The 17844-nt window shown below is 37.3% G+C and overlaps 1 protein-coding gene across 1 annotated transcript; it reads right to left on the reverse strand.

The window, feature by feature from the left end:
• Positions 1-13617: 13617 nt before the first annotated feature.
• On the reverse strand, positions 13618-17422 carry LOC123235348 (olfactory receptor 2D2-like). The gene is made up of 2 exons (XM_044661462.1): positions 16522-17422; positions 13618-13643 (listed from the first exon to the last, which is right to left on the reverse strand). Exons 1-2 carry the CDS (start codon positions 17420-17422, stop codon positions 13618-13620), a joined length of 927 nt encoding a protein of 308 aa, XP_044517397.1.
• Positions 17423-17844: the final 422 nt, after the last annotated feature.

Below are 17844 nucleotides of genomic sequence, written 5' to 3' on the forward strand. Positions count from 1 at the left end.
AAGGCTCAATTCCCCAAGCTGCCCAGATGTGACCATGACAAACTGCCAATTAGAACATAAATGTTGTGGCCCAAATTAGGTTATTCCATCAGGATTCTCTGGGGGTTGGAGGAAGACATTATGTTTGCTGGGAGGCAGTCACAGCAAGATATTTGGGGATTTCTTGTCCTGTTGACCCTCCATGGGTACGTTTCTGACTATCCAAATGTCTTCAGTCTAAACTTATGGATTTTGCTGTCCCAGTTGAGTCTTATTTATATTCAGCCTCTAAGCCAACCCAATCCTAGGGGAAAAGATATCCATCTTTTTTATCTTCACTGAATTGGTGGAGGGATAATGTCAGTCAGTCAATAACATTTATTAAGAGTCTGCTATATGCTAGGCATTGTGCTAAGCACTGGGGATACAAAGAAAACCAATAGATGGTTCCTGCTCTCAAGGAGTTCACAATCTAATGGCAGAGACAACCTGAAAACAACTATTTTCAAACAAGATATATACAGAATATTTGGAGATATCGTGCTAGCAAGGAGTAAGGTGTAAGAAGACTGGAGAGGTAGGAGGGGGCCAGGTTATTAAGAACTTTGAATGCCAAATGGAGGATTTAAAAATTTTGATCCTGAAAGTGATTGGGGGGCATTGAAATTTTTTGACCATGTAACATGGTTAAAATCTATGCTATAGAACAGTGATGGGAAAACTTTTTAAAGAGGGGGCCAAAGGAAAGGAAATGCTCATCTGTCAGTCTGTTTCTAATGCAACTCTTTCGAAATTTCATCGTATTATATCCTACTCATTGTATTCATCAGATTAGGAATAATGTCGGGCAGCTGGATAGAACATTTCAGGGGGCCACATCTGGCCCACAGGCTGTAGTTTGCTCATCATTGCTATAGAAGATTAATTTGACAGCTAAGTGGAGGATGGACTAGAGGAAGAGGAGGCTTGATATAGGGAGATCTTCTAACACACCATTGCAACAACCCAGGAAGGAAGTGATGAAGGCTTCCACAAACAAGATGGTTGCAGTGTTTAGAGAAGAGAAGAGGGCATATAGGAGAGATATTACGAAGGTAAAATTGATAGGACTTGAAAATAGATAAAATATTGGGGAGGAAAAGAGACAGAGAAAGAGATACACACAGAGAGAGACAGAGAGACAGAGTGAGAGAGCCAGAGAGAGAGAAACACACACACACACACACACACACACACACACACACACACACACACACACACACACACAGAATGATACCTAGGTGTTTGAGTTTGAGCCTGGATGACTGAGAGGATGATGATATCCTTGAAAGTAGTAGGGAAGTTCAGAAGGGAATAGGGCTTGGGGGAAAGACAATGTGTTCAGTAAAGAACATGTTGAGTTTAAGATGTCTCTGGGATATCCAGTTTGAGATGTTTAATAGACAGTTGGAGATATGATATTAGAGGTCAGCAGAAAAGTTAAGGTTGGCTAAGTAGGTCTAAAAATCATCAGCATAGGAATGATAATTTAATTCATGAAAGCTGATAAGTTCAACAAGGGAAATAGTATATTGGGAGAGGAGAAAAAAGCCCAGAATAGAACCATTGGAGATACCCACCTTTTTAGGAAATACAGCCTAGGGAAGACTGAGAAGGAGAGTTGGACAAATTGAAGGAGAACCAGGATAAATGTTATCGAACCTAGAAACAAGAGGGCATCAAGGAGAACAAGGTAATTGACAATGTCAGAGTTTGCATAGAAGCCAAGAAGAATGATTACTGAAAAAAGGCTATAAGATTTGGCACTTAAGAGATCATTGGTTACTCTGAAGAGAACAGTTTCAGTTAAATGATAAAGTCAGAAACCAATTTGTAAAGATTTAGGAGATAATGAGAAGAAAGGAATAAGAGGCATCAATTGTAGACAGCCTTTTCTAGGAATTTATCCACAAAAGGGAGGATAGTTATGTGATGAAACTAGTGGGGATAGAGATACCTCAAATGAAGCTTTTTTGAGCATAGGGGGAGATATATGTATATTTGTAGGCTGTAGGGAAGTAGGCGACAAATAGTGTTTGAAATTAAGTGAGAGGGTAAAGTGATGGGAGGCAGCAATGTGGTGGAGAAGACTGTAAATGATCAATATGGGCTGATTAAATCTCAAAGGAAGCAAGGTTACCAAGTCATGGTGGTAGAAGGAGAATCTGGAAGTGGTGATGGAAAGTCAGGAGTATTACAACTCACCCACTTCAATTAAGGAGTCAGGAATAATGAATGAAAGGGCAGTCAGTGCTAGAAAGGGCAGCCAAGAAGGCTTTGCTATCAGGAGGGAGATAAATTCAGGAGATGGAAGCAGTGTGAAAAATATTTAAGATGAAAGAAAAAACATTTTTAAATCTATAGATTGGGCATCCTAGAGAGTACAATGGAAGGTTTGAGTAGTATTAGTGTTGTATTGTGGATGACTTGAGGGAAATGGAAATAAGATATCAGGCAATGGGGAATGGGGAATAGGGTCTGAATGATTTTTGCTTGGGTGTCAGAATCAGTGGGATGGGGAGAGGATGAATAGGGGGGTCTATTTGAACATAATGTATTTATTCCTTTGTACATATTTTGTATTTAATTATTTACATGCATGTGACACCTCCATCAATAGACTGTAAGGTCCTTGAGGGAAGAGGCTGTTTCATTTTTGTCTTTGCTTCTCTAGTACAATATTAAGTAAGTGTGTAATAAATAGTAGGTGCTTAATAAATGTTTGTTGAACTGAATTAAATTGAATATCTAAGGTCCTGTGAGACTAGAAGTGAGCTGAATCATAGATCAGCTATGCCCTCACTATGAGATAGTTGAATGAGGAATGTTTATCCAGTTATTATACAAGAATGATTGATTACATTACTCTGTGGAAGTTGGGGTCACCACTCCTGTTGAACTGAAGGTTAACAACTTGACATAGTTAGCAGTTGAGTTATCAAAGACCAAAGAATGATATTTGTGGTATTGGTCTTCAATATTGGACCAAATGTCCACAGAATGTTTCTACTGGCCACTGCTTTTAGCCCAGAACAATATTAGGGAGACTTTTTTATAAAATGTTTCGAGACACTAACAGAACATTTAAGGAGCCGGGGATCAGTTAGAAAGATTGCCATCAAAGTCACAGGATGATCCTTGCCACCCTAATTCCAAGTATTTGAAATTCAAGTCTGTATTATTTTTTGGACAATATTCAGAAGTTATGAAGCTAATTATTGGAGATGAAGTAGCAATATATATTTCTAAAAGATGGAATAGATTAGTAGAAAACTTTGATATACCAATCAATCTTTTAATTTGCAGGTAAAGATAATAGAATTGCTTAACTTCTGGATGAAATTTTCTGGATTAGGTTAGTCCCATCTGATACCAGGGGAGGCTCTAGTTTCAGGAGACTCCTTGAACTATAGAAAAATAAAACTTCCTGAGTTAGCACTATTACTCCTTTCTACAAAGAAAAAGAAGGAAGATTTCTGAATGTTGAGGAAATAATCTAAGATCATAGATTTAGAAGTAGAAAAACCCTTAGAAGTAATACCTTCATTTTATAGATAAAGAGACTGAGGACCAGATACTTTATATTTTATTATAATTTATATGTTATATTTAGTTAGTTTATAGTTTATATAGAATATTATATATTTACTATTAATATGTAATATGTTATACTATATTGTTATATATACTATATTTTATATTATATATATTTATAGCTAGTTTATATTTTTATTTTACCTATTTTATTTGTTAAATTAAAATTTTGTGAATTTTGTTTTGATACAAAGTATCAAAACAAAACTCAAATCACCTCCCTTGAAAAGTAAATTTCCTGATAATATTCATCTATTTTGTAAAGAAAGGAAGCATGTGACTTTTGACTTAGATGTTATACTTCAGATTTTAGAGAAGCATTTGAAAATTCTCTCATGGTGTTTTTGTGGACAAAATGGAGATACATGGGCTAGGTAATAGTACACGTGCATTGGGAACTAGTTGAAGGGGAAGTAAACAAGCATTTATTAAATTCCTACTATGTGTCAGTTGCTGATTTAAACATTTTATGAACATCTCATTCGATTTTAAAAACTTCCCTGCAAGGTGTTATTATTTTCATTTTATAGTTGAAGAGGTTAAATGACTTGCCCAGAGTCAAAACCTATTAAATGTCTGAGGTTGGATTTGAACTCAGGCCTCCTTGAGTCCAGACCTAACACTATTTCTATTGTGCTACCTACCTGACTTTGTTGTTGAATAACAACAAAGGCTCAATTTCAATGTAGAAGGAAGTTTCTAATGGAATCATCAATGATTTGTGCTTGGACTTGTGATATTAACATTTCTATCAATGAATTGAAAGGCATGCTTCTCAAATTTGCAGATGGTATGAACATGAGAAGATCTAAGACTTTGGATGATAGATAGGAAACAAGAATATCCTGAAAGTCTATGACAATAGGGTGAACAATGATTACAAATAATAAAATTAAATTTAAAAGAGATGAATGCAAATTTTACGCTGGTTTGAAAAAAGCAGTGTCTCAAGATCAAAATCGGGGAGACATGGCTAGACAACAATATATCTTTAAAATATCTGGATGTGGGGGCAGCTGGGTAGCTCAGTGGATTGAGAGCCAGGCCTAGAGACAGGAGGTCCTAGGTTCAAATCCGGCCTCAGACACTTCCCAGCTGTGTGACCCTGGGCAAGTCACTTGACCCCCATTGCCTACCCTTGCCAATCTTCCACCTATAAGTCAATACACAGAAGTTAAGGGTTTAAAATAAAAAAAAATATCTGGGTGTTTCAGTGAACTACAAACTGTATGTGAGTCAGCACTGTCAAGTGGCAGCCAAGAAATGTAACGTCATCATTAGGTACATTAAGAAAGGCAGAGTGTCCACTGGCACCTGTTCTTGTTAGATCATATCTGGAATATAATGTTCAGTCCTGGGTTCCACATTTTAAGAAGAGCATTGATAATCTAAAGAGCATGTTGAGGAGTGCATCCAGGAAAATGAAGGGTCTTCAATTCATGCCATATGAAGATGGCCCATATGAAAAGATGTATAGTTATATGTGCTCATTTTTTTCAGAAAATATTTAGGCCTCTTGAAGAGTTAAAATATGATAACAGGACAGATCTTCCAGTGATTCTGAGACTCTAATAAGACATTTGTGAGGAATAGTGAGATGATGTCAAAGGGAATTGTAAATAATGAATGAACATTAAATATTGGGAAAGATCTTGACCTTATTACACCAAGGCTTGAAACTAATAATGACGATCCTATAATAGTTTGAAAAACTCTGAGATATTCAAAACTACTTATGATTTCTATTCTATGATTTCAAACTAAGCCATTTATAATATAATGATAGTCTTTGCTTATGAAAAATTAGAATGTGAGCAAAATTTGGGGAAGACTTTCTATAGGGAAGCCAGTTGCCTTTCCTATTTGAGTCTTCCTATATGGAAGAATAGCTTGACCTTACTGGGGAAAATGAGCAGCTTTGTAGAATCTTTGATAAAAACAAAAAGAAGGGAAGACACTCATATTACTGGTATTCAAAAGTATTTGAGACATGACCTGGGAAATGTAGTTCTACTGAATAAATTCTGTCTCCTTAAGTATTTATTTTCTTTTATGATTCATCAACATTATAGTCTGTTTCAAATTATAAATTCCCTCAGAGATTTATTTATCAAAGCAGCCAGCTTAGCCTTTTGAGTAGGAATTGTTTAATCAAGAAACCATAATAGGGGGGCAGCTGGGTAGCTCAGTGGAGTGAGAGTCAGGCCTAGAGACAGGAGGTCCTAGGTTCAAACCCGGCCTCAGCCACTTCCCAGCTGTGTGACCCTGGGCAAGTCACTTGACCCCCATTGCCCACCCTTACCACTCTTCCACCTAGGAGCCAATACACCGAAGTACAAGGGTTAAAAAAAAAAAAAAAAAGAAGCCATAATAACGAAAAGTCATTTGTGCATAGGAAAGTCTTCTGTCCATGGTTCTGATACCAGGGGAGCCTCTATGGTCAATGACCTCTGGCACTATAGGAAAACAAATTGCCCTGAGGTGGCACAATTACAACTAAAGTTTGATTCAATGAGGTAAGCAGCTACATCTATTGTTATCAGTATAGTTGGGTACTAACTATGAGAACCAGCTATTGAACTCAAACCAGTCCTAAGTGGCATATAATTTGATTCTCTCTACTCCATTCATGTATGCTGACTGCTACTTTAGATGCTTGTTATTAATGCATTCATTGAGAGCAAATACATAAAAGGAGTGGTTTTTTTGGAAGAACCTTACTGAGACAGTAACTGGTGATTATTGGTTGTCATAGATTATATTACTGTAGTCCTCTAGTGCTTTATACTTTATGTATTTCTCCTTGAACTGGGAAGGTTGCTGCTAGCCCAGGAATAGGCAGATTATGTTTTCCCTAATGTTAGGGTCATTTCATAGAGCTAAAGAGGTATATGTAGTCTTTTAACAATTTTAGCAAAATGTCTTGTTGCAGGTCAGTTGGATCAGTGGTCTGGGATTCAAGTTGGTTCACTGGCTGTTGGCTTTTAGTATTAGTGTCTTTTCTGAGATATGGAATTCTGAGGCTATTTCATCAGCAGGGACATTTGAATGGGAAAACTATCTCTGAATATGTCTGCTTTATACATTTTATTTCCTTGTGGTCACTTGTTCACATGATAAGGAAGGTACTGCAATTAAAACATTGGTGGCAGAAGGGAGCAGCTATAAATGTAGTTCTCAGGGGTCTAAAAATGCTTTGGTTTCTGGAGGTCATTGCTTAGGTGCAATTTGGTGCCCATGACTTATTTGATGAAGTAGCTGATTCCTGGAATCAGCCAGGAAAGAGAGCCACATTGAGAATTAGCAAAGTAAGACCAGCTTTAAATGAAGAGGATATTTTTGGATAGAGGAAGACAAGCTCTCTTGATCTTAAGGAGGAAGCAATCTGCAATCACTTTATAGTGGGGCAATTTTTTTGTTCAAAGTCAGAACACATGGGATGGACCCATGTACTAATTAATTCATGAACTTCAGGGAATCAACTCATTCATAACCACACAGCTAGGTAATGTGTGAAGACTCTAACTAATTAAATTAAATTCAACAAATATTTTGAAAGCACATTTTCCTATGAGCCACTGGGGACATAAATAAAAAAAAAACACCAGGAAACTTATTTATATCTATTGCTTCTCCTGGTAAAATGTAATCCTTTCTTTTTCATTCTTCTTTTACTTTTTAATCTAATTTTAAATTCCTAGGTAATTTTCTCTATTCCTTCCCTCTTCACACCAGAGAAGGCATTATTTGACAAAAATTATATGTTTATATAAAGCTATGTCTTCCTTATTTCAATTTATCAGCTCTTTCTCTGGAAGTGGACATACATACACAAGCCATTCTACAAATAATATTACAGCTGCTGTACATAGTGTTTTCCTGGTTTTGCTCATTTCACTCTTCACTGTTTCATGTTGGTCTTTCTATGATTAAAAAACACTAATCTGCTCATCATTTTTTTATGGTGTGGCAGTATTCCATTGCAATCATATGCCACAATTTGTTTAGCCATTCTCTAATTGATGGACATTTGTTTAATTTCAAGTCTTTTTCCTTCAGAAAGAGAGCTGTTCTAAGCATTCCTTTTTCTCTGATCACCTTAGGAAATAAACCCAATAGTGGTATTGCTGGGTCAAATGGTATAAACAGTTTTATAACTCTTGGGCATAATTAATTGCAGATTGCCTCTTAAAATGAATTAATTAATGAATTAAGAATATTTTTCTATGGCTATATGATTCATGTTCATCTCTCTCCTCTTCCCTCCCCCCTCCCCAAGCTAATGAGCAATTCCACTGGGTTATACACGTATCATTGTTCAAAACCCATTTACATATTATTAATATTTGCAATAAAATAATAATTTAAAGTCAAAATCCGCAATCATATACCCATTGTACCACATGATCAATCATATGTTTTTCTTCTGCATTTCTACTCCCTCAGTTCTTTCTCTGGGTGTGGATAGCATTCTTTCTCATAAGTTCCTCAGGATTGTCCTGGATCGTTCCATTGCTGCTAGGAAAAAATTATATTACCTTTGATCATGTATCAGTTTCTGTGTACAATGTTCTCCTGGTTCTGCTCCTTTCACTCTGCATCAATTCCTGGAGGTCTTTCCAGTTCACATGGAATTCCTCCAGTTCATTATTCCTTTCAGCACAATAGTATTCTATCACCAACAAATACCACAATTTATTCAGTCATTCCCCAATTAATGGACACCTCTTCATTTTCTAATTTTTTTGCCACTACAAAGAGTGTGGCTATACATATTTTTGTTCAGGTATTTTTTCCCTATTGTCTTTTAGGGTACAAACACAGCAGCGTTATGGCTGGATCGTAGGGCAGGCAGTTTTTTAAAGCTCTTTGGGCATAGTTCCAAAATGACCTCCAGAATGGTTGGATCAATTCACAACTCCACCAGCAGTGTATTATTGTCCCAATTTTGCCATAAACCCTCTGGCATTTCCAGTTTGCTTTTAAAAATGGTTGGCTCAGTTCATAGTTCCACTAACAACACGGTAGTGTCCCGATTTTTCCATTTCCCAACATTTCTCATTTTGCTTTTTTCTCATTTTCTTTGTTAAATGAAATGGTGTGTGTGTGTGTGTGTGTGTGTGTGTGTGTGTGTGTGTGTGTGTGTGTGTGTGAAGTGTGGTGCAATGACTAGTCTAAAACAGTAACAATTTTGAAAAAAGGTGCAATTGTCATATTTCCCTCTTAATTTTGAGATGGGGCAAAGGCCCGTTTGCCCTATCCTACTTAATGTTCTTATTGCAACAGTCCTAATTGATCCTCCTGACTCCAACTTCTCCTTTATCCTATCCATATTTCACATAACTACCAGAGTAATTTTCCAAAGGATAAGTTTGACTTTGAGGATTGACCTTAGTCCTGTCCCTTCATTCTTCCCATGCTTTTGGATGATGATTATAGGTTTCAAACAACAGAAGTGAATTTAATTTTGCTTGGATCAAGTGCTAAGGAGATATTTTATTGTCATTATAAGTTAGAATATATAGTAACAGATAATTTATTAGTTGAAGTCTTAGGATATTTACTGTCTTGATTATTGAAGGGTTTCCTCCCTCCTAGGACTGCAACCAATGTTCCATGATATTTTTCACAGAATTTTTGAATTTCTTATTCCTCAGACAACATATCAGCAAGTTTACGATTGGAATCACAACAGTGGATATGGCTGAAATTAGTTTGTTGGAACTTCTTGAGTCAACGGTCTTGGGACAGACATTTATGAATATCAAGGCTGTGTAGAAAATGATTACACCAATAAGATGAGATATAACGAGTGGAAAAAGCTTTCCAGGAACTTGTATGATAGGATGTAGATGATTGTTCAGGATATGTAACCACATAACAGCATAGTGTGAGTGGAAACATATTTGTGAATGAATATGATGAAATGAAAATGATAAATACTAAGTCAAAGTCCACAAGTTTGACTGTTGAGAAGTCCATATAAACTACTTTGAGGGTAGGAGAGATGACACAGAAAATTATTCACAACATTGAAACCACAGAATATATCATGAGAGAAGTGGACATTGATCATGAAGTCTGTGAAATCACTTGCATAGGAAAGTGTCACAAGATACATACTGTAAGAATAAATAGGGAGCCAGTAACCAGTGTTAAATAGAGGGGGGGAGAGAGAAAGTCTATAAGGTGAGACTCTCTTTCAGCTCACCCCTCCCATCAATATATACTGGGAGACTTTGAGGGGGTGTTAACCCAAAACTGGGTGACCTGGATGGTCCTGCTGCCCCACAGGGGTTGGGGGCAAGGCTTCCTTATAAGATGAGGTATGTGGTACCCCAATCTGATTCTGAATCAGGGCGGGGTTCACACAAGCCTCTCCTGAGATCAGTCAACTTCACAGCAGGTGGTCTGGCTCCAAGGTGGAGGCAGCTTGTCCAAGCTGTGGTTCCCCCCTCTCTCGTTGTCTCTCAGGCATTCTGGAATGCTATCTGACTAATGAATGGCTTTTATTAATCACAATTCAGGGATTGGGGAAAGGGGTGAAGGGCAGAAGGATTTGGGGTGCCCTATTCTCTATTCCTATGGAGTCTAGTCACTCAGGAGGAAATCTTTGGGGTTCCCACTCCCAAGCTTCTTCTAGCCCCTTCTCCTTCTGTTTCTATTTCATCCTTTTCTATAATTGTAAAATTTGACTGAAAGGGGGCCTTTCAGCAATGTTGGGTAATGAGAAGAAGACTAAGAGATCACTCTGAAAATGGAGTCCATACACTTAGCTGACTCAATGATTGAAGTCTTGCTGGGTGAGATGTGATGGAATCTTTGACCAAGGAATCAGGGTTTCAATGTCCAAAAAAAGATCCTCAGGAAATCCTCAGGACTGGATCCGAGCTGGGATCTCCTCCTCCAGGACCCTTTTCCTCCCTCCTTCCTCTGGAGAATTTCCCAGAATTCCCTCTGGTCTCAACCATCACCAACTGTCACTAACTGTCAGCCACTCCTTCTCTGGCTCCTTTTATCCCCCCCCCCCTTGCACAAATCCTTACAACACATAAGCCCTGTTGTCATAACACAATGGATAAAGGATGACTATATAGCATTTATTGGCCATATAGGTCAGAAACACATACTCAGTGCAGACCAAAGAGCTGAAAATATATATCCAAAAAAGAAGATGCTTTTTAAATACATCCGTATATTCTATCTTAGAATAAATACTGTGTATTGGTTCCAAGGTAGAAAAGAAATAAGGGTTAGGCCAGGGGTCGGCAACATTTTCTCTTGAGCCATATCTGGCTCCACCTCCAAGCAGAGCCCCAGGATGTGCCCCAGGGGGCCCTTCAGCCCCAGCCTCATATTCCAGCACCTTCTGCCTCCATCCTCTTCCTTCTGCAGGTGTTTATGGCTTTCACAGTCAAAAAGGTTGCTGACCGTTGGGCTAGGCAATTAGTATTAAGTGACTTGCCCAGGATCACACAGCTAAGAAATGTCTGAATTCAGATTTGAATCCAGGATCTCTTATCTTTAGGCCTGGCTCTCTATCCACTGAGACACCTGCTCCTGAGGAGAAGCTTTTTTTTTTTTTTTGCTGAAAGAGAAAACAATTCAGCACCTTGTGAATGATGTCAGAGATGTAGCAAAATTCCAGGAAGGAGATGTTGCTCTAGAAATACTACATGGACTTATGGAGGGAGTTTTTGGTGCAAACAGTAAGGATGATAGTAAAATTTTCCATTAAGAGAAAAAAGGAGAAAAAACAGATCCTTCAACAAAGGTGTTATGGGGAAGTCCAGAACAATGATATGATCAATGTAGGGTAAGAATCTGAAACTACAATAAGGAACAAGGGGCATGTCACATAATTTTCATTGACCAGTGAACTGAGGGGAATAAATGAAATTATAGCCAACAGTGGAATAGGTGGCTAAAGAGGATGTGTCATCAAGGGGAGCCAGTTTTCAATAATAGCCAGAAGATGGAAGGAATGGGAGAATAAAAGATTTAAGGTAAAGAGAATTTTGCTTTCTATGGAATAGGTATTCTGAAGGGGAGAGTAGAAAGGCTGGGTAGTATTTTGTTGGACCTTTGGGGTTAGAGGATTGAGGGAATAGGAATATGAACTGGATTACAAGGGATGGGGAATGGTGTTTGGAAAATGATCCACATTATAGAAGGCATCACCCAGCAAAAGATGTATCTATATTAAATCTTTTGCGTTTCCATTTTTTAGTTCATTCTCTGGAGGTGAACATTTACCACTTATTGTTCAAATATGAAATATGAAATATATATAATGTTCTCTTGGTTATACTTATTTCACTCTTTATTATCTCATGTAGTTCCTTCTAGGTTTAAAATTTTTATCTATTTTTTGTTTATTATCTATAGACTCAAGATAATGATGGAGAAAATGTTAATAATGCATCTCAAACTTAGAAGTATTTTGTTTGTGCATCCATCCTCCCACAAAAGCCTGAATGTTAAATATTAACATACATATCCTTGCTTTTCTCCCCAGATTAGTTGCTTTTGATATCAAATATCATTCTATTTATTGAATACTTTTGTTCTAATATTTCTTGCTGCCTTTTTTGCCTGAAGAATGGCTATAGCAATGGAACTAGGAATATCTGCCTATTGTTCTTTCTATCTATGTCAAGACTTTTTCATGTACAATGCTAGAATACCAGAATAGAAGCTTGCATGAGGAAACATGTGAATTCTTCTAGCTACATACAGTATAATTTTTTTATTTCTTTACCCCATAATGAGTTAGACTGAGATAAGGTCCTGCCTGATCTCGGCCAGATAGTGTGATCTTGCCTTATATCTTAAAGCTTCTTGTTCCTGAGAGAGCGATGTCCCAATACATTCCTTGAGATTCATAAATCTGAGATTTAAGGTGTCCTTAATAAAATGTAGCTAATTTATTTTAGCCATTATTATGTCAACAGAGAAGGGATTATTTTCCACTGGATTTGGGGAAATGTTTGAGACCTAGTTCCCCATGTCTTTCAAATGTGACTCTACTTTATTGCCAATTGGAATGGAAACTCTATGTCCCTGATTAGTTCATTCCATCAGAAGCTTCTGGGGGGATGATTCAGAGAGCATCCTGACTTTGCTAGTCCCAGGAAAGTATGAGGAAAACCCTTTCCTCATCAACCTATATTTCTGACTATCCTATTGTCTCATTTTCTTCTCCTCTAAACAGTCTTATCTCAATTGTCTATGTTTTTAAGAATCATCTTTGACTCTTTTTTTACTTTCCTTTATTATATCTCAATTTGTAGTTAAGTCCAGTTACACTTTGAGAAAGTCTTTTGCATCATCATCTTCTCTTTATTCAAACTACCAAAATTATTTCAGACTCTCCTCACTCTGTCAATAGACTACTTTAAAATCCTCTCGTTTGGTCTTCTTGCTTTTAGCCACCCCTCTCTCCAACTCATTCTTCACATGAATGTGAAAATTATCTTCTAAATGTATTAGTCTGAATATTTTACTCCACTATTCAAAAACTTTGAATGGCTTCTCAGACAAATGTATATTCAGTCTGACCTACCACAATCTAATTCCAAATGAACTTCCTAGCTTTATTTCATATTGCTTCTTAGTGCCTTGATTTTCACAGCTATAAAATGGGAATGATATAAATGTTTACTACCTAACTCATAAGGTTTTTGTGAGGATGGCCCTTTGAAAATCTTCAAAACTACATAGAAATTAATAGTTATTATTGAATGTGGCTTAATGTGTTGGAGTCATAGACTTCAAACCCAGATAATAAGAAGGAAGTTAGGTGGAATTCATTTTGGGACATGTTAATAGATTTGCCATATTTAAGATTTCAAAAGACTTCAGAATCCAAACTAATCTTTAATAAGACTATCCCCGACGGCATACCCTGACAGTAGTCATCCAGCCTCTGCTTAAATACTTTCAGTGTAAGAGAAGCCACTCCTTCACAAGGCCACTCATTTCACTTCTGCCTTGCTTTAATTATTAGGAAGTTATTCTTAATATTAATTGTAAGTTTTCAATGTCCACCTATTACTTTAGGTTTTACCCTCAGGAACTGAGCATAACAAAAATGATCCTTCTTTTGCAAAGCTGTCTGTTAGCCCTTGATGGTTGTTATCATGTCTCTCCCTTGCTTGCTTTCCCCCTAACTCTATTATGTTTTCTCCAGCGTAAATGTTTCCAATTCCTTCAAACATTCCTTATATAGCATGGATCCAATTTCCCTCTCCATCTTGGACTCCCTCCACTGGATCCACTTATCAATGTCCTTCCTAAAAGGTAGAACCCCTTATTAACTTAATATTGCAGTTGTGTTATCACCGGGACATAGTGGATGAGACTGATCCTATGTACAACCTCTTATGCTATAACAGTTTAATAGTGATTACTCTGCCTCTCACTGTATGAAGACTGGATGTGTTACATTTTTCCCCTTTCCAAGAGAATTTTGGTTTCCTTTGGAGTTTAGGATAAAGACCTATCATCTTTGCCAATAGCTCAAGCCCCATTGACTATATTCCCCCAATTTTAGGGATATAAGCATCTTAGTTCCATTTAATCATGTTAGCTTTTTTTTTTCAATTTAGCTTTTCACAAAGGAAAAATTACTTCAAAGACTGAGCAAGAACAATTAAAAAAATTTCCTCCAACACCTGGGCAGTGTAAGCCCTTTACACCAATGATATTTATCTCAAATATAAATAGATTCCTATGGATACATATTAAGTTACAAAAACACAAATCTGAATTATCTATGTTGTGCCATATATTTATCTACTTTATTAAGTATTCCCCAATTACATTTTAATCTGTTTCTAATTAGAGTTTTGTGGGTTGCTTGCTGTGCGGAGTAGAGTTTGCCACCTCAGCTTTATGCCATATCAGTTTCTAGGGAGAGGAGGATCATTAAGCTTATAGATCAGGACAGTTTCTACATAGTATTATTCCTACTAACAATAGTTCTTTGTATGTCGTGTATCTCATTAGACTGTAAGCTACCTGAGAGCAGGTATAGTTTTTGAATTTTTTGTGGGGGAGTCTCCAGTACTTAGCACAGTGGTTCTGGTGTATTGTAGCAGTTTAATAAATGCTTGTTTATCTTATTTTACTTAAATATAAGAAAATGTTTTTATAATTTCTAATAATTAGAACTGTCTAGAAAATAAATAGGCTATTTTAGGAAATAGGTTTAGGAGGTAGTGATTTTCACATTGTGGTTACCAATTTCTGAAGGATGCTTTAGAGGCATTCCCTTTTACATACAGATTGAACCAGATGATCTATGAGATCTTGTCCAACTTTGGGATGCCGTGATTATTTTAAACTAATCTTCATGTGCCATGCTTTCAATTTTCTCATCATCTTCTTTTGCTGTTCTATGGATATCCTCCATATTAGTAATGTTCTTCAACTGTTACTACAGAACACAGCATATAAGGTTTGCTCTTACTATTTTGAACTCTGTGTTTCTATTAATGATAGTCCAAGATCAAATTAGAGAAGTGGTATGACTTAATGGAGATGCCATTGGAGTCAAGAAAACCTGGAATAAAGCTCCAATTCTGCCATACATAAAGGAATTGAGGAGATTAAGGTAGCAAATGGTTAATTGTGTGAATTGATTGAATTGTACTGATTTCATTTTGTGACTCAGTTCTGGTGCTACCTCAGTTCCTTTCTATTCAATTATAAGCCTCATCCAAAATTTTGTCTTGTGAGAAAAGTTTATTCAATTGTAGGAATTGGGAGAAAAGCTTATTGCATTATTTAAGACTAGCTATTCTTGCCTGGGGAGCTGCACCACCTGTGCCTTCTATTTAGAGACCCTTAATTAAGGACTTAAGTAATGTTGACCAGAAATGTAGTCAGATCCTAACACTGATGTAAGGAGTTTTCTTATAATTGTACATCCCAAGCAATCCATATGTCTTATCTGAAAACTGGTCCCCTATTGATTAATCAGTCATTGCCTCCATGTTTCTTTAATTGTTATGGATACTTGGAGAGGAGTAGGACACCTCTTTTCCTATATCTAGAGAACTGCATCTATTCACTCTCCCTGCTTCCCAACTTGGGAAATTCTCTGATCTTTCATGCAATTAGAAATTAGATCACCTAATACTACATGGTCTCCTTTTAATTAATTTGTCTTATTTGACTAATATTTTTTACTGTATTAAAATCGATCTCCCCTTACATTTAGGTTCTGGCCCTAAACAGATGAAGGGGTTTGGTTTCAATTTGTTAGTCAATTGACGTACATTGCTCAATAAATTAATATGCTCAGAAAATCAAATCTTTTGTGACTTTGTGCTTTTGTGACTCTGGGGAAGTCACTTAACCCTTTAGAGTCCAAGGCAACGAATTCTCTAAGAATGCACTTCTTAGGATGGTTGCTTATCTTCACTGGTAGAGAGAGCTTCCTTAATGAAAATACCATTTCACCAAAAAAATCATGTATTTATATTAAAAGGTCAGAATGTCCTGTTGTGCATTTCCCCACTAGTTTCCCCAAAGGCCTGCATTTCCTGTGCCCAAGAATCCTGCTCTCCAAGGTCCTGTGCAAAATTTCCAGAGATGGAAAACTTAACAATAATGAAATTCTGTTTTGAGTACTCCATATTAGCATTATCCTACCCAAATCTTCAGAGTAATAAGTGTATCATCTCATATACCTCCCTACAAATGAAGACATATTAAAGGTGTACAATGTTTCCATATTGTACACCTTTAATATGAAATAAACATACATTGTAAGCCACTAGTCATGAGGGAAAAGAATTTCTTCCCAGGGGAATACAGCAAGTCTTGGAAGTGAGAGATGTAGCTACATGTAATTCTATTTTGAGGTTCAGTGTCTGCAGGGTATCCCCCTATTGGCTGCATTCCTGAGTGCCCTTTTCACATCCTTGTTCCTCAGACTGTAGATAAGAGGGTTGAGCATAGGGTTAATCACTGCATAGAAAACAGACACTAGCTTTCCCTGACTTTTGGAAGACTTGGGTATCATGTAAGAAATTATTCCTGTCCCATAAAAAAGGATTACTACAAGGAGATGGGAGCCACAGGTAGAGAATGCTTTGGTTCTCCCTGAAGTCCCCTTCATCCTGATAACAGTCACCATGATAGAGCCATAGGAGACTAGGATCAGAGATACAGGTCCAAGAAGAATCACCACACCCATGAGGAAGATGGCTATCTCTGCCTGGTGAGTATCTGCAGATGCCAAAGGCAGGAGGGCTGGGGCCTCACAAAAGAAATGAGCAATCTTATTGTCTCCTTGGTAGGGAAGCTGTAATGTGAATGTAGTGTCCACCAATGATGCTACAAGACCACTGAACCAACACCCTAAGGCCAACTGACCACATAACCTCCATGTCATGGTGCTTGAGTAATGCATGGGGTCACAGATCGCCAAGTACCTATCATAGGACATTACAGCTAACAGGGCACATTGTGTAGATCCAAAAATGAGGAAGAGGAAAACCTGAGTTGCACATCCCATAAAAGAAATGACCTTCTTCCTGGCCAGCATGTGGACTATAGCTTGGGGAACTATGTTAGTAGAGAAGAAGAGATCAGCTATAGACAAGTTGCTCAGAAAAAAGTACATGGGTGTATGGAGCTGTGAGTCAGTTAGAACCAGGTAGATGAGGAGTAAGCTCCCAAGCACAGTAGCCAGGTAGACCACCAAGAACAATACAAAGAGTAGCACCTGAGTTTGAGGGTCATCAGAAAGACCCAGGAGGATAAATTCTGTCACCCAAGTCTGGTTGGCCTGGCTCATGATCTTTCTTTTTCTTTAGAATGGATCCAACAGGTGTTTGATGTGAGGATATATCCTGTAGAATTATAGAATTTATATTGTTAGATGTTACCTAGTCATAGTCTCCCACCCAACAATCAACAAATGTCTTGATTAGTGCTCATTGACCAATCTCAGTGACATTTCACACTGTCCAATGAAGAAGCTTTCCTGTTGTTGTACAGCTCTAATTCTTAGTAAATATTTCCATACACTGAAAAGAAATCTCCCACTCTTGAGGTTACTTTTGTTCTTTGTTTCTACATAGAATAAAATCTCATCCTGTTGCCACATAAAACCTTCCCAAAAATTGTAGATAGGTCTCATATACCTGTTAAGCTTCTCTGTTCCTGGCTAGATATCACCTAAATCTCTTTCCTCTTTATAAATAGAATATACTGTCT

The sequence above is a fragment of the Gracilinanus agilis genome, chromosome 2, assembly GCF_016433145.1.
Source record: "Gracilinanus agilis isolate LMUSP501 chromosome 2, AgileGrace, whole genome shotgun sequence".
Lineage (NCBI taxonomy): Eukaryota > Metazoa > Chordata > Mammalia > Didelphimorphia > Didelphidae > Gracilinanus > Gracilinanus agilis.

Coding starts and splice junctions, on each gene's coding strand:
- LOC123235348 (XM_044661462.1), bottom strand. CDS start 17,422: ATGAGCCAGGCCAACCAGACTTGGGTGACAGAATTTATCCTCCTGGGT. Junction 13,644..16,521: donor TGTGAAAAGGGCACTCAGGA/ATGCAGCCAATA, acceptor TTGAAAACTTAC/AATTAATATTAAGAATAACT.